This window comes from Melozone crissalis, unplaced genomic scaffold, assembly GCF_028551555.1.
Source record: "Melozone crissalis strain CALT ecotype California unplaced genomic scaffold, PUWL_Pcris_2 ptg000018l_1, whole genome shotgun sequence".
Lineage (NCBI taxonomy): Eukaryota > Metazoa > Chordata > Aves > Passeriformes > Passerellidae > Melozone > Melozone crissalis.
This window is the reverse complement of record NW_026535796.1, coordinates 42358736-42382021: the sequence shown is the minus strand read 5'-3', so window position 1 is coordinate 42382021 and position 23286 is coordinate 42358736. Positions and strand designations below refer to the sequence as shown.

General features: G+C 44.5%; 2 protein-coding genes and 1 non-coding gene across 4 annotated transcripts in view; 2 read left to right on the top strand and 1 right to left on the bottom strand.

Moving 5' to 3' along the window:
• Positions 1–1404: 1404 nt before the first annotated feature.
• On the bottom strand, positions 1405–9685 carry GLRX5 (glutaredoxin 5). The gene is made up of 3 exons (XM_054275383.1): positions 9104–9685; positions 8563–9046; positions 1405–2778 (listed from the first exon to the last, which is right to left on the bottom strand). Exons 1-3 carry the CDS (start codon positions 9683–9685, stop codon positions 2600–2602), a joined length of 1245 nt encoding a protein of 414 aa, XP_054131358.1. The 3' UTR covers positions 1405–2599.
• Positions 9686–11208: 1523 nt separating this feature from the next.
• On the top strand, positions 11209–11475 carry LOC128937132 (small Cajal body-specific RNA 13). Its single transcript, XR_008483028.1, has one exon. It is a non-coding gene; the product is annotated as a small Cajal body-specific RNA 13 (non-coding RNA).
• An 8807-nt stretch (positions 11476–20282) lies between these two features.
• Positions 20283–23286, top strand: part of SYNE3 (spectrin repeat containing nuclear envelope family member 3) — a 56238-nt gene continuing 53234 nt past the window's right edge. For both annotated transcript variants that reach the window (XM_054276105.1, XM_054276104.1), the window contains exon 1: positions 20283–20349. The gene's annotated coding sequence lies outside the window, so the exon portion shown is untranslated. The remainder of the gene's footprint in view (positions 20350–23286) is intronic.

Sequence of the window (23286 nt, the reverse complement as noted above, 5' to 3'; positions counted from 1 at the left end):
CATCCCTTTGGGATTGGAAGCATATGTGCCCTTGTGCCTCTGGTTTGAGGGACAGCAGAGGATGATGAGCAGAGTGCACAATACTGCCCATCTTCTAAAATGAGCCTCTAGAACTAGTTTCTTGGGGAAAATACTCTCAGTCAGCAACAAAATAAAGCTCTTTGTGAGCACCTGAAGTTTACAATTTAAGAAGATGGTAATTTTTTTTATTGCAGCTGGTTTGACATGATCATTTTTATCAATGTAGAACAACTGCTCATGCACACATTGGCTGGAAATGTACAGCTTGCATGGGAATGCAGGCAGAAATCCCAATTTCATTCCCCACTGTGGCTCTGTCACACATACTTCATGGAATCACTGTTGCTGTTACTTGCTCAGTAACATGTTCCAGTCAGGTAGAGATTGATATAAACACCACTGTGTATGTTATGCAAAGGTTTAATCAAGTAATTAAAATCTGAAGAGGGGAAGAAAGTAGAGGAAGGAAGAAAAACTTGCATGGTTTTTAAAAGCAGGAACTCTGGGAGAAAAATTTCACTGCATAGAGAATAAAGACTATCTAACAATGCTGAAATTTTCTTTATGTTAAATTGCTGGCAAATGTTACTGAAAAATATTCAGCTTGTGCAGAAAACGAGAGAGCTATGAAACAGCAAATTTGGGGGATTCTTTTTTAAATAGATTTATTTAGTATTCAGACTAAGAGTTAACTATTGAAGCAAAAAATAATTACATTTTCTTCATTACCTTTTTGTTTACGGGGTATACTCATTTCAGTAGGTCAGTGCAAATAACCAAAGACTTTTGAAATTTACTCTATTTTTAAACATTGTTTTACATTCAGAATGGCAAAAACTACTTGTGATTAGCCATAAGAAAGTTCATTTAATCTGAATTCAAATGCTCAGAACAAACCTTCTTTGATACCCTAACCTTTGCCTGATGTGGTGTGGCACATGAACAGAAAAAATCCTGCCCTCACACCTCGGTGCCTCACAGCCCCAAGTGGAACCTCCTGCTACACAGCGGCCACACAGGGACCTGCACAGACCTGCTGTGAGTACCCACAACACACACACTGTACCTAATCCTGCTGACCCTGACTGCATCCAGTTATACAGGGAGCTTACTGTTGTCAGTTTGGCAAATCCTGTGCAGAACGTTCTACAATATCATCTCCACTGCTAGCTCAAGTGGGCAGGAGAGATTTAGAACCAGAACTTACATCAAATCTCTCCTGACTACAGGTTCCAGTCCTGTTCTCATCTTTCACTGACCATTTATAATTTCTTCTTTCTCCAGAACACATTTTATATCCCATGCAGTGGAAAACATCCTAGGCTTCCAATCAAAAGTAGTATCAGTTTCATTAGACATTTAAAATAAAGAGCAACTACTGTAGACAATCAACATAAAACACAGTTTATTTCCAACCATTTGCCTAATTCACATGCAGACTGGTTTATATTAATTACACTGCATTTAAAAATAGCTTGGTTAGCTTTTAACCATAGCAGTATTGCTATTGAGCTGAAGCTACACTGGTTAATATAATTTCTTTTCATTTAGAGAAATGTGGTTAGGTAGGTACTGAACACTTCAGAGACTTTCCACAAAGAAATATTTATCCATTCAGTAACTTTCTGCTGCACTCACCTTACCCACATGAACATTTCATCTGTAAATCCCATGTTTGAAGAGTTATTCTCCTGAACACATCAGTCAGGAGAAAACACTTGGAAACACAACAAATATAAAAACATAGCAAGCAAATAATACAAGATTACAGTAATAACTGAAGTATTCTCCTGTACTATTTCAAGCTAGAATACTGAAGCCTTAAATAATTCCCACTGACACAGAACTCCCATACACAGAGTATATAAGCACGGGGAAAAGCTGTTTTGCAAGAGGTAGAAAAGGTTTTATAAAATATTCAGGCACAATTCTTAGCAGTGTTAAAAGCCATCAGAAAGTTACAAAGTAATAATGACCACTATACAAGATTTGTACAAGTTCTGTTTATTTTTACCCTTCAGAATAAAAGTATATTTCATGCACTCTCATATAATCTTTTTTCTCCTATATTGTTGGAAAACTGTTTTTCTCCTATACTGTGTGTGATTACACAAGTTTTACAGGCTCTCAGGAAGTCTTATCACCAGAAGTTAAACAGAAAAACAGATGCACTATTACTTAATGCTTTTTCAAGAGAAGCAAGGGAATGCAAATGCTGTTTGTATAGGTTCATGTATCAAAGAACAGACAATCACACATGTAAAACCCATAAAAATATTATTAGTTCTTTTGGTTTACTCCCACCTCAATGAAGAAGAGCGCTTTTAGAAGTGAACTTTTTTAAAACACAGATTTTCACAAACATTTGCTTTACAGTGCAGTGGTTACACTCAAATTTTCACAATACCCATAAATCAAAATACCAAGATCACTACATTTACCATGAGCTAAGAGACATTCACTTAGTGTCAGCTCAAACAGATGCTTTCCTTGACCTAAAGTATGTAAGGCTTTATGGGCAACAAGTTCTTATCAAAGATTTGCTTTATTCCTGTCACAGCATTTTGTTTTTCTCATGTTACTTTTTCTCTTGGTCTTTTTCTGCATCCAGCAGCGCTGAACGGATTCCCAGCTTCTTCAGCTCTTCTACAAGATCTCCATTCTGGTGCATCTGGAGGAGTATATCACAGCCACCAACAAATTCACCATTGAGGTACACTTGTGGGATGGTAGGCCAGTTGGAGTAGTTTTTTATTCCTGAATAAGAAAAAACAAAATGATTAGAGGTTTCCCTCCCTCTCTTAATAGAATGGTATTTTACAAGGAAAGCATGGCTTCCACCTGACTCCACCACTGACATTCCAATTTCTTTCCCATAAAGGCAAAAGGATATCTACATAACAAGAGCACTATCAGAAAAAAAAACCTGTATTAAAGTTACGTTTGTTTCCTAGCCCAACTCAAAGATGTGGGTTGAAAGATATGGAGTCAGAAACACATCTCTCTTTACTCCCAACAAGAAAACATGACTTTCAATCAATTACAGAAATGAGAAGTATTGAAAAATATTGAGAACTGTTTACTTTCTGTTGTATTTCCCAGAGGGACTTTTAAAATACTTTATACTCTTACTGAACTCATACAGTTACACTTATTCCTGCAATTTCAGCTGCAAGATACATTTGCCCCTGTAGAGGCCTTATGAATTTCAAATTGCTTTATCTTTCAATGCCAGACCTTCCAGCACATGGGAGGGGCACAAAGGCTGAAGTCTTTTTAGAAGTGCTCATTTAACAAAACACAGCTCTAGGCACAATTATGAAGTACAGAACTAAAGTTTAAAACTATACTTCACAAAAGGCAAATGTAAGACCACCCAAAAATATAAAGTGATCAGCTGATACACACTGGAACAGCTTGCACTTAGACATCACAAGAAATTACACAAGAATCCTTGTATCTAAACTGCCACTTATTTAAATGATCCTTCACACAAAGCCATCATTTCTGTAGCAAAGGAAATAGCTAAAACCTACTGTGCCTATTTTTATAACACAACCACAAGTATTTGATTAGATGACAAGTTTTGAATTCAACATTTTTATGTATTTTCAACATGGAGTGCCTGGATTTTTCCAACAAAGGCATGAAAGCAAACTTAAGCCTACAGAGGCACCTTTTCAGAACATCAGAGCCCACTCACCTTGGAAGCCAACTCCCCACCAACAAATATTAGACCTGAGTAGCTGATAGCACAAGAGAACTTGTTTTCCCCTAAGAAAACATTTTAGCCTCTAGAGACTAAAAAACAACCCCCCCCCAAAAAAAACCAAACCATGAATGTTATTAAAAAATAACCATGGAGGTAAAAAAATAACCATGTAAGGAAATTATGCTCGCTTTATTGGAACTTAAACCACATTATTTTTAGTAAATATGTATAAGTGGAAATATATACAGTGTATATACTTTTATACTTAATGTATAAAAGATGCAATATAGCTAATGATTAATACCCCTTAGCAAAATACAATATGCTTTAAAAATCCACTAAAATAATAGCAACCTAGAAAAAAAGGGTGTTGTGACTAAGGGTTTCTAACCACAACATAAGTCAGCTAAGAGATTTTATTCTGACTTTAGATTTTGTGTGTGGACAACCACCCTTTCATAAGCCCAAAACAGAAAGTTTAGCATATAAATCAAGGCCAAAGGGAACCCATAACCATCTAACCTCTATCATCACCACATGCAGTTTCTTCCTTGGTTTGCAGAGCTTTTAAGCTTTGATGTCAATTTCCACTTAGCAATACTTTTCTTAAATGCTCTTTGGCCTTAAACTGCCCTAAATATCCTTTAATCCATCAAAGTTTTAATTGAAAAGCATGTTCCATGATTAAGACATGCCTAAAGATGGACTCTCATCAAAGATGCACTGCAGTTATGAAATAGGGTTCATTTTTCTTAAGATACTGCAATGCTAAACATGAAGTGAGAACCAAGGGTTCTGCATTATAAACCTTCTGCTAATGAGCATTCCAAGGCAATATTTACATCAACAATTCTTTCACAGAAATATTTTCTTCAAGGACCCACTGCACACACATACAAGCACTGACAGCACTCTCAAGGACCCATCCAGCTTCAGATAAAAACAAGAATACCATGAAGCTCATTTGCTGTGTGTGCTGCATTTCTGGTGCTGGACAAGCTGCTTTAAATGCCTCAGTGCTGGGGCTCTCCAGGTCACAAACTGAACCCTCCCTCCCCCAGGGCAGCACCCCCTGACACTGCTGCACTGGGCTTACAGCAAGTCAGGGCTGCAACTGCTGCATTTGGGGTGCACATCTGGGATGATTCTTCTGGACATCCCAAAGGATCTCCATCCCCTCTCTGCAGACTGAATCCTTGCTGTACTTCAGAAGCTGCAGCTTCTGCTCTGAACCTCTGTTTACTTTGGAAAAACACTGCACAGGTCAGGGTGTCAGTCTGACAGCTCTGGCAGCACATTTAAGGTAAGCGTGAAACCAGGGTTGGTGCAAGGAGCTATAGAAACGAGTACCCAGCACATTCCCACCCCTCTCCCCAGCTCCAGGTACCAATTCTCAGCCACCCTTGGCAGCATTAGCACTAATGAAGGATGGGCCATGTCAAAGAACTGAATGAAGCAACTCTCATTCCTACCATACTTGCTCCAGAAAAGCAACACATTTTCATGGATAACACAGAACCATTAAGGCTGGAAAAGACCTCTAAGATCACCAAATCCAACTGTTATCTCAGCACCAGTAAACCATACCCCCAAGTGTCATATCCACATGCCTTTGAAACACTTCCAGGGATGGAGATTCCAACACTTCCCTCTGCAGCCTGTTCCAAAGCCTGAGTACCATCAGCACTGATACAAGTTTTACTGAGGGAAGGCTAGCCCAGGGTGGGAGAAAGGATCAACAACACCTGCTTGGCAGCATCCCATGCTTAGATACTGTAGAGACAGCAATGAAAATAACCTGAGGGTGAACTACCACAACAGTTTAAACCATCAATTTTCCAGTATCTAATCCCAAATGTCTCTGCCTCAGTGACTGGAACCAGTCTAACACTGTCCATCAGCTGAGAGCTGACTGAAACCTGAATTGCCATGGAGCCCAAGAGAGTGCCAAGGTCTCTTAGACCAGCTTTGATAGGATTTGTGTCAGAGATCTGTATCTTCAGCTCAAGTTCAGACAGATCACATGAAGTACCAATAACTTTAGTTTCACAGATCTGAGTTTTTAGGTAAAGAGGCAAGCAGGGGAGTTGTTCTAGCCTTACAGCTTGCCATATTTTAGCACAGTGTATGTTTCACCAATTGAACTATAACTAGCTAAAAATAAGGTGTTTCAATAGATACAGGCAAGAAACCAACAAGCAATCCAGACATGCCTGAACTACCCTTTCTCCAGCAGCCTGCCCCTACTACAAATGTATAAATACACATTTATTTAACCACTGAAGTTAGGTGCAGGTGAACACAAAGCTGGTGGCCAGCTCTCTGATATAGAGATCTCCTTGCAGATCAGTCCTTTGCTGATTTATTTGATACTTGCACAGCTAAAGGTTCCACACCCCCTGACCAGCCCCCATGCAGAGCAGATTAGGCTCCCAGGGAGAGCCTAGCAAAGGCTCACATGGTGCATATCTAAATGTTTGGCACTGAGGCCAGATCCCGCCCTTCAGGCAGTCGCTGCTCAAATAGGGTTGGCAACTTTGACAACTGCAACTTTGAGCAGCCCTGTCCTCTCCTGTGTCAGAGATTGCCACCACAGAAGCAGGCACATCCTCACATCCTGGCTTTCAGGGTGAGTAGGTGATCCAGCTGAAGCAGTACAACAATTCTGTGGCTGTGCCATTCCCCAACTCCTCAAAGCTCCGTTCTTCGTGCTGGCTCTGGCACTCAGCTCACTGTACAAACTGCTGCTTCAACTTGCAGGCCAGTGATCCAGTTAATAAAATGAGCTGGCCCTCTGCACAGCTGGACAGGTGCCAAAGCTGTGCATGGAAAGGACCAGAACAACTCCTTTAAGCACCTGAGAACCAGCAGGATATTGTGCAAGAGCACACTCTGTAACTGCATTCTGTGTAGCTTAGACACTGGAGGACCTGATCAGGACACTAACTTCAATTTAAAGCCCTGGTAGCCAGGAGGGCAATAACCTCTCTCCTTGCCTAGCACAAGCCCAAGTTCATGTGGAGGAAAAATTTAAGTTACATAGAAAGAAAATACTATCTACTCACATGGTCAAGTGCTCAGGGCCTTATAAAGGCACTGCCCATTCAGAGGCTCACTAAAGTCCCCTCAACCAAAAGTGAAATGCCGATGGTTTGATTTCAGGGTTTTGTTTCCTCCTTTTTAGTTTATGAATTGTGAGAAGAGATAAGAGTTTGTACTAGCAAACTGTACAATTAATAAATTCAGATATGTAAACAAAGCTTAGAAAATTACCATGATTCACCTGCAAAGGCAGAGGAAGGTTTACTTGAACAAAATCAACCTTCATTAACAAAAGATGTCATTACACAGAAATTCCAGTATCTAAGCTTTTATACCATACCAACTACTATAGTTGTGAATTGAAAAGCAAACAAGGACTGGAAAAATCAGCCTTTTAGCTAAGAGCTAATAAAAAACTGAGTTAGTCAGATGATACCAAAACCAAAGGAGAACAAAGTCACCTGATACATGCCAGCATGTGGCTTTACAGCACAATGTAGTGTATTCTGGGCAAGAACTGTTAATGCCACACACATACAAGACTAATTAGTAGGTACTTGCATGTATTTTTTTGTTTAAAAACTTTCTCAAATAACCACACAAAACCTCAACAATCAGCCATGCTCATTGAAGAGGGAAACATGAAAAGCATTACCAGAACAGATATCTAGCTTTCCTCAATGGCAAAAAACCTTATATAGAATAGCTACTACCACCCGTACAGTAATGGTGAAACTATTACTAAGTATTTCTTGTGCAAATGATTAACATAAATTTGCACTTTATCAGGAGAATCCCAGCAGGCAGTGCCAGCTGGGAATCAAGTAGTGCAAGTCCAGGCCATACGTGAAATTTCACCATACTGTTCACAGGGAAGACAAAGCCTGATAATGCAGTATTTCAGGGTCTTTAATGCAGCTCTCTATCTCTCAGCCAGGCAGGGCAGGGTGGCACAAAGAGCCCGATCTCCAATCATCACCCTGCACCCACAACTGCGCTCTGCTGATAACTGAGACCTCCTGAACACTACGAGGGTCACAAAAACCACACCAGGGCGTCTGGGCAGCAACCTCAATGGCACATCTCTGTGATACACTCCCAGTTCCACCAACACCAAAGAGAATCACAGAATTAATTAGCTTAGAAAAGACCTCTGAGATCATCGAGTCCAACCCATGACGTTACAGACTGAACGCCATCCTGTCAAACGGACCATGCACTGTGTGCCACGTCCAGTCCTTCCTCAAACACCTCCAGGGACGGTGACTCCAACACCTCCCTGGGCAGCCCATCCCAATGCCTGATCACCCTTTCTGAGAAGAAATTCCTCTTAGTATCCAACCTAAGGCTCCCCTGGCACAACTTATAAGTGTCCTGTTGTTGCCTGGGAGAAGAGGCCGATCCCCGCCTGGCTACAGCCTCGTTCATGCAGTTATAGAGTAATAAGGTGGCCGGTCCCATGCACCATAGCACTCCTGCAGGTTAAACACCGCCAAACTCCCCCTGCCGCTCCTCACAGGACACGGGCTCCAGACCCTTCCCCAGCCCCGCTGCCCTTCTCCCCACCATCTGGCCTCATTAAAAAATAACAGAGCCCAACCCAGCCCACCCAACAAAGCCAGAAGAGCCAAGTTACAGGTGGGCCAAGCGGGCAGGGCCGCTCCCGCAGTGCCCGAGGGCGCTAAGCCAAGCCCGCCCTGCCGGCAGCTCCCGAGGGCCCTTCCCCAGGACAGCCGGCCCGGCTCTGCCCCGCGGAGGCGGCACCCAGAGGTGACCCGGGCGCTGACCTTGGCGGAGGTCGGGGTCCTGCAGCACGTCGTGGGCGCGGTAATCCTCCACGCCGTGCAGCCGCAGGATCTGCACCACGGCGTTGCTGAAGCCGCAGAGCGGCTGCGCCGGGCTGCCCTTCATGAACACCACCACCGGGTGCTCCCGCACCAGCCGCTCCACCGCCTCCCGCGACCCCGAGCCGCCGCCGCCCTCAGCGGCGCCGCCGTCCCCGGCCGCCTGGCTGAGCGGGCGCCCGGCCCGGCCCCGCAGAGCGACGCCGGTTCCGATCCGCCATGCCGCCCTCAACGCCGCTCTCATCGCCCCGCCACCGGCACCGCCGCACAGCGCCCGCACCGCCCGCCCATTGGCGCACGGCGCGACGGGCCGCCGGAGAGCTTCCTCCGATAGGCGAAGGCACCCGCCAATCATCACCCACAGCCAATAGCGCTGAGAGACAGCGAGACCCGTCCCGCCCAGCAACCCTGAGGTGGCTCCACTTTCCTAGTGGAGGGAACAGAGCGGCTGCGGCTGCATTGGAAGAGAGGCCTGTCAATCAACCATGGATCGCTTAATCCCGCCCTCTTCCCGGACGCGATTGGTCAGACTGCCCCGAGGCGGGGCTTTTCTCGGGATGCTCGTTGGGCGATTGGCGTAACGTTCCTTCCGTTTCCGGGTAGCGGCTGCACGCGGGGCCCGGTCCCAGTCTGTGCGCCGTCCCCAGCATGGACGGGCCGCGCTTCCCCCATCCCCGGCATGGACGGGCCGCGCTTCTCCTCCTGCACCCCCGTCGGCTCCGCGGGGAGACGCTGCTGGGCGGCCGCTGCTGTGCTCCGCCTCTCCCTTCGGAGACTCCCGGACCGTGCCGGCGCCGCCGGCCCTCGGGCGGGCTCTGGGTTTTATCCCGGCCCTTTGGTGGCGGGGCTCCCTCGGGCCGGGGCTGGCTGAGGGCCAGGGCAGATCCCTGCAGAGGGGCCGATGCAGCCGGGCTGCGCTGCAGGGCCGCCGGCTGTGCGGGGTGAAGCCGCGGGGCTGGAGCGCGCTCGGTGCCAGCGGGGAGGCCGCTCTCGGACCAGCACCGTCGCACCGTCTGTGCTCATAGGCGGTGGGGGCTGTGTGTGGGCAGCCGGCAAGCTGCTGCATGGGGCTGTTGCCTTCCTGGCTTTGGCCGTGTCCCGGTAGCGATTTGACTGCGTTTAGTTGCCCGGGTTTGATTGACTTTTGATGGGATAAAGCAGGCGGTTTGTCCCTGAGAAAGCAGCGGTGCTGTGCGTGTTCGGGCTTGGTGCTGATGGGGGAGACCCGAGGGGTTTTGCACAGCCTGGCCTTTTTTTCCGAGCACCTGACAGGGGTGGCAGCGGGATGGGAAAATGGGAGCGAGATCGGGCTGGTGCCTGCGCAGCGGGATGGTTCAGTCGGTGCTGGAGCAAGGGCAGAGCTGCCTGATGTAGCCAGAGAAGGGCTGGGTTTGGAGCGCGTCCTGCAGCCTGGCCTGTGCCGCCAGCTGTGCTCGGGCTCCTGGGCACATGCCGAATTCTTTCCAAGAACTTGGCGCAGAGCGTGGCGGTCTCCTAAAGCAGCAGGGCCTATCCTGTAAGTAGAAGAACATGTTGATGATTTTTCCTCTGTACTGAAATACAGTCTCTCGCAAATAACAAGCCACATTGTATTTTGAGTGCTAATTTATATTGCAGCTGCAGTAGCTGGACTTTTGGTATATTCATGACCATTTGTCTTATTTATATCTGTAAGGAACTTTTACTATCCAGTTCTGTTCTTGTGAGTTTTGCAGACCAGCTTGTTTTCAGCATTCAGAAGAGTGCCTGCCTAATTCTTGTTTTTTTGTGGATTTGTGGAATCCAGCTGATGCTTGAGTGACAACTTTGTTTTAGTTTTTTTGAAGCCACCCTCAGGATCGTTTCTCTTGCATTTCATTTAACTTTATTAAGAACAGATTCCAAAGGGAATTGTTGCAAACTTGCCTTCTGCCATCCCATGTGAATAGGTTATGAATAAGTACAGTGTTGCTGCAGTACTTAAAAGTAGATGTATTTATGAGGAAACACTTTTAATCTGAGGGCAAAGTTGATGTGTTGCTGATGAGCACCATGTATATTGTGAGTTGATATGTTCTGCTTTCAACAAAACATCACAAGCTGTGGTGATCAAGACACAGAGCAGTGTTTGCTTTCTGTGGTTAATGTGTTGTGATTTACATGATGAAGGTTGTGAAGTATAAAAAAAAAAAAGTCCTGTCCATGATAGATGGAACTGCAGTAACTTATGCAGAGCAAAAGTATGTTTTCCTTCCTAGTTGTTGGACTGTTTCAATATGGAAAGACTTAAAAAGTGTTAAGTGTAATATCCCAAGGGGTCTCCTTTGTCATTTTAATCCAGTATAAAGATTCCTTGGGAGTCAGAGTGGAATTAAATAAAAATTGATGACAAGAAAAATATCTTTTTATTTTTAAAGACAACTAAGTGTTTTCTTTCAATGAAATATTGGGCTAAGACCAGAATACTGTGGTATTTGCCTTCCTTAATTTTGTCCTAGCTATTCCTACGAAGTTCATTAAAAATAAGTAACACAAAGACATCATACTCAAGTGTAATAAACCCTTGTGAGTATACATCCTTTCAGAAACCACGTAGAGCTGCAGTTCAATCCTCTGTAGTCCAAGAGGTGCCCCTGGTTGCTGTACCCTGGGCACACCAGGCTTGCAGAGAGAGCAGCAGGAGGAAGCCGAGGCACGGCTGCGGGAGCAGCAGCAGCGTGCGCAATATTCCTCCCACAGCTGCCACCCTGTTGCCACGGAGGTAATGACTTCTCCCGTGTCATTATTGATCTATCAACAGTCAGAGCAATTTGGCAGTCTGATATTGTTCAGCAAATAGAGTAATGTCTGCTGAGCACTGAAAAAACTGCTATAAAATGCTAGGAAACTTCTCAGAAGTCTTGTGTACTAGGGTAAACAGAAGTACTGGATTTGCAGTTACTGTAGTTTTATGAGATTGGCCTATGAGATATTAAACTTAACAGAATACTTTTTAATAAAATATTCAGTGTGGTCAAATACTTTTGGATTATGCAATATAGAGCACTCAATTAGAGGATAATTGAGTACTGATAAGACTTAAAACAATTTGTCCATGTACACTCTAGAAACAAATAATTATGTCACCAGGTTCCATCTTCTGTTAGTCTAAGTGAAACTTCTTGTGTTTTCCAGATAATGATTTAAATCATCTGTTCAGAAGAAACACTAATGGGATTTGCAAAGACTCCTGGCATTTTGCTGATGCTCCTGTTAGAAGACCTGTCACCTCATTTTGGAAACACTAATAAAAGCACCAGTATTCAAACTGCAGGGTTTAAATGCTCACAGTGAGTCATAACCTGGATTAACATCAGGCATTCTGCTGCAGAACAGAATTATGATTTATAAGTTTGTGGTTTGTTCTCACATGGTGTACAAGGAGGTGGACATCCAAGAATGATACTGTAAGCAAAAGGGGTTTTATTTGTTTTTAAAAAGGGTAGGGCTAAGTTAGCTGGTGAGAAAGAAAAGTCTCATTTCAGCTTATCAGAACAGGACATGTCTTCATGTTCAAGTCTGATATCTCTGTCATTCTGAGTTGTGGTAGTGACTGAAAATGAAGTTCCTTGTTGTGCCCTAACAATTGAGCTCTATTTAGCAGAGGTTTTTTGTTTATTGAAGTTTTTAAGTGGGATAGCTTGAGCTCCACCTGTTTTGCATGCCAGGTAAATAATCTCAGTGTACCATCATGGTATCATCTGCCAGCACCAACATATCCTCAGTTTTGAGAGCATTTTGAATGTTTAAAATGTGCTTACAATTCTGAGCTGCCTAAATAGTGAACACTGAAAACACATCTGTGAAATGTTCCTGGTTATTTTGGAAATGTGCCAGTTTTTAAAAGTTGGGCAACAAACAGCAGAAATATAAAAATGCTGTGGGGGTTTTACAGGGAAACTGACATTTTGAAATCTGAACTGTACCTAACTTCCTGTTTTGGGTATAACCTAGAGATCTATAAGCAAGCTTGTTTCTGAACTGAATTAAGTTAAATCCATGGATTAATTAAATAATATCTGTGGATTTATGGCACCTTCCTAAGAGTGTGTGCTTTAGCCTTAAAATACAATGTTCCATTTCATGAATGATGTCAGTGAAGAATATTTACAAAGTGACCTGTATCAGTTTAACTGATGGGGATAAACATGACCTAAGGCAGTTTTTCGATTTAAACCATGTAAAGAGCTTTGGCAGAGAGGGGTCATGGTAATCATCCAAGGAGAAATGTCTGAGCCCCACATTTAAGAAATAGAATGGAAGGTCATGTTCAGGCTTGAATGTGGACCTTTAAATGAGGCACTCTTGGGACTTCATTTATTCTTAATGACACTTATGTCACTGTGTGCCTCTTTGCACTGAGCTTTGTGAGTTGTGACACTGTCTTGAAGCAAGGACAAGTAGTATGGCCTCTGTAATAGAGGAGCAGCAGATTTATTCTTTGGGACAAGCAAGCTGCTTGCAACTGTTCTGGCATATGAAAATCTGTTAGATCCCAGTTTCTGACTTGCAGATGGTAGTGCTTCTTGAGTCTTTCAGTATTACAGAGGAAGCATAATTTTATATGTATCTATTTCCATGCAGAACTAAGAAATACTGCCTCTAATGAGAACACTTCTGGCCTCTTTTCATCCAGGAATTAGGAGTGCTAAAATCTTTGATGGGCCTTAGAAAAAGATTGGGCAAGCTCAAGAAAAAATTGATCTGCCAAATATAAAGATGCCATTATGGTATCAAGTCCTGAGCCGTACAAGGCTCAGTATATGCCACAGCGGAGATGGCCATGATATATGGAGTATCATCATACAATTTAATGAAGCTTCAACCCGTGCAGAGTAACCCCATACCAGTTTAGAAGGCTGCAAGCACATACCCATGCAGAGTAACACTATATCACTTCAGAAGGCTGCAATTGTCTGCTCATCTTGTTCTTTAGCCCAGCCTTTTATACCCTCATGTTGATGCACTGCACCTGTGTGCCTCTGTTCCCTTTGGTGGTTGGTCAGTGCCCCTGGGCCCTCCAGGGCTCATTGCTGTCAGTGCTGCTCACAGCTGTGCCCATTGGGGATGGGGCTGGGCCAGCCCCACTCCCAATCACCACAAACTGTTCCTACAGCTGGGGAGTGGGACTGGAACTATGTGCATGTCCTGTTCTTTGCTTTCTGTGCACTCACTTTTGTCCACTGACATGGAAACAGCATCTTGGTCTCTGGTATGGTAATTTGTACAACTGTCATTTATCTGAAGTGCTGGAAGTGTCTTGGTTTTTAGTAAGGCTGGGAAAACCCCAGGGCACTCACTGCCTGTAAGAAGGATTCTTGTGCCCCAGTTAAGGTTTGCCAGCATGCTCTGTCACAGCAGTGGTGACAGGGACGCTTTCATTGGCTCAGTTTATTATAAAAACGTGCAGGTGCAGTGAGGCACAAGAGCATCTGCAATTATCGAGCATGTCGTGACCACGAGGGGGCCCTGGCAGCTTCGGTCAGAGTTACACACTGACCACAGGGGCAGGGCTGATTGCTTGGTGCCTCAGTGGTTACATCCCTTCTTGTTCAGCACTTCTGAATTACCTTACCTCTTTTATATATATATATATATATATATTTTAGTTACAGTATTTTGCTAAGTAATTTTGAGAAATGCATCTTGTTACAAAAAATCAACACTGGCTATTTGATCTCCTCTGTGGCAGAACGCAGACAGTACCAAGCATGTCATCACACATGAGTTTTCATCTGTATGGACAATTTCCCCAAGTAAAAGTTCAGGAGTTTTGCACACATCGCTGTATTTGTAAAGTAGAAAGAATTGGTATGAATAATCTTAATTATAAGGGTTTTTGTATATCTTAAGGGTTTTTAAGTTTGGCACTACAATATTTCAATAAAGATTTTATTTCTTTGCACACCCTTTATTCTTTCATTTTTTCTAGGAATGTGTGTTTGTGAAATCAGCAGCTGCTTTGAAGTTGCTGTGCTTTAAATCCCTGCCTGCTGACCACAGATACCGATATCATGTGTACGTTAAAAGTATCCATGAGTACAGTAGGACTGTTTTTGTACTTGGTCTGCAGTTTTTATGTGATGTGAAGAAAATCAGACACAATGTGTAACAGAAACTTAAAATGGGAGAGGAGGAGTGGGTGTGTTGGGTATACTTATATTTGTAATGTGTGGACTCAAAGATGAAGCACAGAGTAAAAGTATCTCTTGTGGGAGGTAAAAATGCAAACTCTTAAAGGGGAGCCCAGAAACTTGAATTTTTAGATTGATGCAGTTAATAAAAAACTTGGAAAAACCAGAAATAACAATGTACAGATGAGGGAGGTTTGGGGATTTTTTAATGTTCTAAAATGTTTTCATTCTCTGTTCCTGAAGTATGAATATGTGTATATTTTGAAAGTCTGACTTTTCAAAGAGTACTTCCAAATGCTGCATATAGATACAGTGATTTTCATTACTCTCACTGTGTACATGCAGTGGTTTTATAACTGCATCACATAAACAGATTTTTTGGGAGACAGTTTTTAACTGTGTGCTTTAGAGGGCAAGCAGTTCTTTCATGGAACAAGCAGCTTCTCCACAAATGCAAGCATATGCATCTTTCCTAAATTTCCTTTAAAATAATGGCATGCTTTCTCATGCTTCCCTCTGAGTTAATTTCTTGCAATTCAGTGATTGAAGTTTCCATCCTGCAGTGCTTTAATGTTTCCTCTGAAGTTCATAGTAGCCTTCTTCCCTTGCTAATATCCATGGCAGCTGGGATTGCTCCCCAGCCTGGACTGGCAACTTGCAGGGTAAAGAACTGGGCCCTGAAAGTTGTGTCTCATTTAATTGTAGCAGTTCTGGGGCTTGTATGAAGGCCTGCTTTATAATCAGCTTGACTTCATTTTAAACAGACAAACAAAAGCATTTTCAGCCTGGGAAAAAGCTCTGAGTTTCAGAACAATCACTTTCCTTGTCACAGTGATGCTCGGATCACTCTGAATCATCCTTGGACTCCCTTTCTTATCAGTAGCCCTTTTGCTCTTTGTTCACATGCTACTTTTCCATCCTTGCTAGTCCTGGGAGACAGGAGGAGACAAAAGTACCCTCACAGCTGCTTTCTGTCACTGTACTTTAGTTTGAGACAATCAGAGTAAGTAGATCTGTGCTCTGTTTTAGTTTCATGCTTGACTACTGTGGTGAATGATTTAAGGTCTGTGTGCCATGGAAGGAGGAAAATAAAACTAAAACTTCCTAGATGGGAAGTCCTTCAAACACTGGCATACAACAGTTTTTTTGGTGCAGTATGTATTTCCAATCCCTTAAAAGACTAGATCTAAACAAATTGTTCTACAAACCTATCATGTCTAGGAGAAGGGAGACTAATATTGGTGAAAGTGTAGCTCCAGACTACTGTGAGTCTCGGAGAAATCGAAACAAAATTGTATTTGTGTGGGAAGGGAAGCAAGGAATAACTAATTATGGAATGTCATATATCAACAGTTGTCTTTCTTCTCTCTTCGGGGGACTTCAGAGAATATTTTCTTAAACTAGTTCTTCACAGCTTCTATAATTAAAAAAAAAGTTGTGGAGAGTAGTAAGGAAGAAAACCTAATGCAGTTGAATTGCACACAGGAGATTTGGCTTCAAATCCTGATTTTCATGGAGTCTTGGCTTTCCCTGGTTCATTTGCTGAGTGCCAATGGGGGCATTGCTGTTAGTTATAAAAGTTAGCACTGCATCTTCCTAAACCTCCAGCCTTCCATTTTGCTGCTGCTCCCTTCACACTTTCAAAGCACATCAAAGAGGCCCCTTTAGGTACTGGAAGGTGCTCTAAGTTCTGCCTGCAACCTTCTCTTCCATTGTGACCCTGCCTGTGGGTTGCTCAGTAAACTGCAGTGTGTTGCACCAGGCTGTGATAGTAACTGATCAGGACTGGACTTCTAGGCCAGCACTGAGAGTTCACTGGATGTGACCAGACTTTGAGTGTATCACAGCATTTGTGAATTTGAAAATGTGGTAGTTTTCATTGAGTGTAATTGGAATTTAAGTGTCCATTTGCCCTGCATTTCTGTTCCTTAGTGTTGAATTTGCTCTCACTCAGAATAAGCCCAGCTTTCCCCAGCCCCTCTTGATATCTGAGGTGAGTTGGGATGAAAAGGTGTTATTTTTCTGCCAAATTTAATGCAACAAAAAAATTGGCTGAACTCTGAAAGTGACAGGGTGTCGGGACTGATCCAATAGCACAAAGTTGTACTTTCCTATGGAGGTAATCAGACTGTGCTCAGGTGTGGAGCCAAATTAGACAAAAGGTAGAGTCCAGCATATGCAACAGGGAGGATATGAAATGCTGGGTTTAAGTCCATGTGGTCTCTGGGTGAAGAAAAAATGGGAAGTTCCCCTGGTTTATCAGTGTGGTCCTTGGCCTGGTGCTGCTGAGGATCTGTTGCTTTGTCATCAGCATTTAGAGTTCTTGATTCCTCACTAACTGAGGAGAAGTTCTTGTGTAGCAACTCCCCCCACCACCCACAAAAGCTTTCTGTCAAGCAATGTGAAATGTCTTGTAGCCATAACACAACACACAAAAAATGCTGAGATGCTCCAATATTGAAACCTCTCAGGCTAAAGACATGTCATGGTATGCTGCACAGAAATGTTACTCTGCCAACAAATGCTGTCCCTCCCACCCTGACTGCCATGTGACTCATTATTTGAGTATATTGCTCTACCCAAGCAAACATAAAGGAAAACATCCTAATATCTTGTAATAGTAGCTTGTCATCAGTCATGAGCATGAATCAATGGGTGTGTTACACTAATGAGAGAGAGCAGCTACCCTGCAGCATTTTAAGTGGTTCTCTGATACCCTGCAGACATCGTGCAGGCCCTCCTGTGCAGTAATCCATGCCAACACTTTTGTAGCATTTGGTGCTTTCCACCCAGTCTCTTGGGCATTCTGCTCATCACAGGAAATGCCTGAAAATGCTATATATTCACTGACTAAATACTTGTGGTTTGGTTTATAGGCCAGGCTAACTGCTTCTAAAAATATATCCCTTTCTTCCAAAGCAAGAGAGCTAGGGTTGCTGTTTGTTCCTTTTCAAAGCCCCTCTACTATTCCATGCTGCTTGCAGTCATTCCAACCTCTCCTTTGTCATTTAGGTGTGGTTTGTGGGCAGCTTTTTATTGTTTGAGTAATGCACTGAATGCTCCTTTACTTAATGCCCGCTGTTTGCCTGTGTGTTGGGATTTTTCTAACTCAGCATGTACAAGCTGTTTGAGGGAGTAGAATCAGATCCGTGAAAGCCTCCACATGGGGAATTGCAGAAAAGGAGCTTAATTCAAGCAATTTTTAGATACAGTGATGTATTGTCCCCCACCAGCAAGCTTTCTGAATACAAGGGGTTTAAAAGGTCTGGGTTTGCAAAGTAACTTCCTAGGAGGTGGTTTCCTAAGGAATTAATCTCTGTCATTAACAGTGTTCATCTACTCACCATGATAACTGCACCCGTTTTCTTAAGGCAAATTCACAGAATTTTATGTTCTTTGTCATCTACCTATTCTAGACACATTCCTTTGGAGTGTAACCCTTCTGGATTGTATCCATTTCCTCACACTATTCCAAAGGTCATTGAGAGAGAGTCAGCTCTGAATTACCATGGGCAAGGGCAGTTGCATAGGCATAGATTCAATTTTACACATTGATAAAGATGTGAACTTCCTCCAAGTAAATAGTCTGTCAAAGGCAAACTTGTGGTGGTGCTCACAGGGGTCCCAGGATGAGGGAAGAGATGAGAATCTTGATTCCATGTTTCAGAAGGCTAATTTATTATTTCACTATATATATATATATATTATATTAAGACTATCCTGAAAGAATATAAGAAAGGATTTCATCAGAAGGCTTGAAAGGAAAGGAATGGAATATGGAATGATAACAAAATCCTGTGACTGACCAGACACTCCGAGACAGCTGGACTGTGATTGGCCATTAATTAGAAACAACCACATGAGACCAATCAAAGATCCAGCTGTTGCATTCCACAGCAGCAGATAATTATTGTTTACATTTCATTTCTGAGACCTCTCAGCCTCTCAGGAGAAAAAATCCTGGCAAAGGGATTTTTCAGAAAATATCATGGCTACACAAACTGGCAAATGAATTATTTTCCAAGTTAGTTGAAAGGCTTGCCCAGTAAGGAGATTACAGCACTCATTTGCCCTCTCAGTGACAATTTAAAAGGTCAGTCACCCCAAATACTATACCACTACAGTATACACCATGGGCAGTTGAAGCTTCAAGGTCAGAACCAGCTGTAAAAGTGCAATCCTTACCATGAAGTTCTGACAAAATTTCCTGCGACCTTTGTCGCTGCTGGTGAGGGACAGGGATTCCTGATGCTTTGGGAGCAATATAAGTACGGAGCTATTGCAGTTAAGAGCGTGTTGGCACACGGATGGCAGATCACCTCGCTGGCTGTAGGCAGAAGGGAGCCCACGAAAGCCCAGGGAACGCTGCTGGTGAAGCAGCCATCCCACCCGGCCTGAGAGCTGTCATCCCCTGCCTCTCGCAGGACTAGGGAGCTCACCCTTCACTTTTGAACTATGTATCTCGAGGCCCTTGGCCACAGAACTGTTATGTGTAGTCAGAGATTTTTATCGCAAATAGCCCGTTTTTCTGCTCGTTAGGCAGATGAACCGCCCAACTTCCCAGCAGCAGAGGGCAGCAATATAACCCCTGGCAAAGAGGACGGTTTAGCGCTTTATGAAATACAAGCTTTTCACAGGCTCATTCAGTTTGTTTACATTATATTGTTGTTGAAATATGAAGAAGCTGTTCATTCTTTCCTCCTTCCCTCCCAGTGGTTCAGCACACAGGCTCATATGACTACAACTTTCTGATGCTGCGGATGGAGCACACGATGTTAATGACTCTGGCTTCTCTCGCTGGGCTACAGAACCGCCGCTGTGACTGGCAATACACCTCCACTGCTGCTCCTTTTGCTTCTGGTCTTTTTGCATAATTGAGCACACGCAGTAGACTTTGTGCCTGAATCAGTACTGCAGTGGAAACAGGTTTTGTTTCCTAAGTTTTCGTTGATTTTTTTCCCCAAAATAACACTTCATGAATCCAAATAAATGCATGCTGGCAGTTGGCACTGCCAGTGATGAGCTGGTGTTGTTTCATGCACGTGTAAGTGCTGAGGTGCAGGCTGCCTGCCTGCTCGCTGGCCATTCAGAAGAAACATTAACACACATCCCCACTTGTTGGCACGGAGCCACCGGCACATGCAGGGATCGCCCGGGGCTTGTCGCCGGTCGCCTGGTGCTGGGTGACTCCTGGAGCTCCGAGTACCCCAGAACGCGATACTGTGAGAGATTCAGCCTCTCCTTTCCTGCTGCATTTAATCTGCTAAAAATAGCAGAGTGCGGTGCTCGCCCGCCGCTGCCACCGCCGTGCAAGGACAGCCCGGCCCCGCTGCCCTCGGCGGGGGCTCCGCGGCCGGCGGCGCTGGCAGGGCGGGCCGGCCCGGCTTACATAACACCGCCCGCCGGGCCGGGCCGCGGCGGCGAGGGCGGGCCCTCCGCGCAGCCCCCGCAGCGGCGGGGCCGGTGCCGGGCGGCCCCGCCAGGCTCAGCGAGCGCCCGAGCGGCCGCAGCGCGGCGGGGGAGCGGCAGCGCGGCCCGGGGCTGCCCGCGGGGGAAGCGGCGGCGGCGGCGCCGCTCGGTGAGTGCCACGGGCCCTGCTGCGCTGCTCGGGGCCTGTTGCCGGCGCTGGGGGGCTGCGGGGGGGAGAAGCGATGAGGCGGCGGCGCCGGGGACTGCACCGTCCCGTATCCTGCCGTCCTATGCCGTGGCGTCCCGTCCCGTGTCCTGCTGTCCCGTGCGGTGCTGTCCCGCCGTCGGGAGCGCGGTGCGGCACGGCACGGGGCAGGCGGGCTCGGCGGGGCTCGCTGTCAGCCCGCCCGGCTCCAGACCCGCCTCCTGTTGCTCGGCGCGCCGGGCAAAACGCGGCCGGGACAGCCCGGTCCCCGCTCGGCCCCGGGCCGGCCGCCCGTCCGTGTAACGGGGAGAGCGGGCACCGCCGGGGCTGCAGAGCGGGAGCGCTGGCGGGGCTTGTCCTTGCCAGGACAGCTCCGTGGGTACTACGAGAGCTCCCTGTCTGCTCCTGATACACCAAATATCGTAGCTGCAGTAACTGCAGCATATCTGCCTAAGTAACGTACGCTAAACGGGCAAAGCCTTTTATTTAACTTCTTTCAGAAAATCGTACCTGCCAGCCTGGTTCAGCACTTAGCTGCATTCTGCAACTTTTCTTCAGATAGATGTCAGGCTCTTGCCAAAGCCAGTTGCTCAGCGTTACTGTCACATTTCTTCATCTGTAGGTTCCCACTGCCAGGACTCTCACTGCGGTTTGCAAGGTCCTCGTTCCTCTTCTCAGAGGAACACTTCCCACTTCTCTCCCTTTCAAACCTATCGGATACATCCCAGTTTGGCTCTGGTTCCCCTTAAGGGGGTTTGACCTTGTCTCATATTTTCTTCCTAAATAGAAAATTTCCCAGTTTTTCTATTATAAAAGCAACTAACATTATGTGTAACTTCTGTATGTAAAGTTCCTCCACACCCTAAAGTATACTGAGGCTTTCGTTTTTCATATACTGTTCTCTGCCATCTGTTTTATGTTTTATTTGCACATCCTTATTGGCTTGGCCTTGTGTGAGTTTAGATCTTTGTCCAGGAAAATTTTATTCTACTCAAATAGGTTAACAGACTGAAATCTGCAGGAATTATGCATGTATATGATGACTAATTGTGAAAATTATGGTTGCAAGATACTGCTTTATTTTGTGAGTTTATCTGAGCAAGGATGCCTGTCTTCCCCTTTGCCTCAAATCTAAGCCTGGCTGTCTTGAATCATTAATGAAAAATAAAATCACTATGCTTCTCTTGCCACTTCCTTGCTGCTAGTTTTGGTTGTTACTTTTTAGCCCTTGGCATGGTGTATGTCATCTGAAAATCTTTGTACACAGTGTTTGTTTTCTGGGGAAAGAATTTTAAAAATGCCACAAAACTTTAAAAGCTGATTGGTTGCCTTCAAGTGTTTTTCTTCTTTTCCTGGAAGTGTCTCAAATCTGCAGCTGTTGAAATGCACATCAGCTTGGCACAGTCTCTGTGGCTGCCAAATGTGTGAGCCAGTTGGATCTCAAGGAAATGTAACTTATTGCAGTTGGTCTTGTGGCAACTCTTTGTTCCACAAGAAACAAACATCTTTTGGTGAGTCACAGCAGCATTGTTCCCTGCAAACTAGTTGTCAGGAAATGGAGTCTGACAATCCCAGTGGTCCCTCTATAAAAGCAGCTTTCCCCTACACCCAGTGCTGTTTCCATGTTGTTTGTGAATCATCAGAGCCGGACTCCCCTCAGATTCCCAAGGAAGACAGAATTAGCTGCTGTTCAGGGTGTGGTATTGTGGTGCTTGCCTCTCTTGTTGTCTTTCTTCTGATAGTTCCAGTTGTTCCCTTCAGCCATATTTCACTGCTCCTCCTTTCCCTCTCCCCTTGGCCAGGGCTTATACCCTATCTCCAAGTCTGTTCCTGGCACGTGTCCTCTGTGTGGCCTTTGTGCACTAACCTCACTGGACTAACCTCATTGGCTTTTCTTGGGAATAAGCCATTTTTTGTGTTCTATCTGTGGCTTACAAATCATCCTTAAAACTGTTGTATGCACTTGTGGATGCTTGGCTTCAGAATGTGGCTGTACCTGCATGCACATGACTTTGGAGAGCAATTCCACTGCCTCAGGGGATGCTCCACACCTGCACTGCAGCTTCAGAAAGATAACTGGCATCTGTTGGAAACAAGGTTTTTTGCCAGCATTTAATATATGTATACACATGAGTCTTGGTGTGTGTCCCTTATGTAATATTTTTTGCCATTTCTCAGTTTCAGCCAAGTATGACATAAGGAGAACAGCTCCAAGGTAATTAAGTTCCTGCAAATTTTGTAGAAACAGGCCAACAGGGAAAAGCAAGTCTAAAATCAGACACTTGCTACTTTTCCCAAGTTTTTAGATCAGTGACTGAGTGATACATTCATATTTGACAGCCTCCATTTGGGAATAATGTGTTTGGTGCAAATGAAGCTGTAAAGAAAAAGGGAGAAGGATTTTGTGAGGAAATGCCCCTGCACTGGCATCTCCCTTAAAACTTCAAAGAATACAAGTAACACTGATATGATACATTGCATTTTGAACATGGGAACAGAAAATCTTGGTACAATTCAGTGTATACTTTTAATCAATCAAGGAACACAGCTCTGCAGATCTGATTTCCTGAGGTGGCCTGCTCACAGAGTGCTTTGTTTTTACATCCCTGCATCTCCAGGGCACAACTCCTGTCTTTGTTCTGCCAGGCACACATTTGCACAAGTACAGAAGGGCTGTGATTTCACTCTGATCACACTCTCTAATGTCTTTAGATTTATTTTATTTTGACCAAATTGGCCCACAGTTTCAAGACTGCCATCATATAAGCATAATTCCCATGAAACCAAGCAAAAGCAGTGACCATTCATCCTGACTCAAAATAATGTGTTCTGGCAGGACAAATCCCAGATCATTGGTAGCAATGACAAGATACTGCATTTCTGTTTTGATTTGGGGTTTTT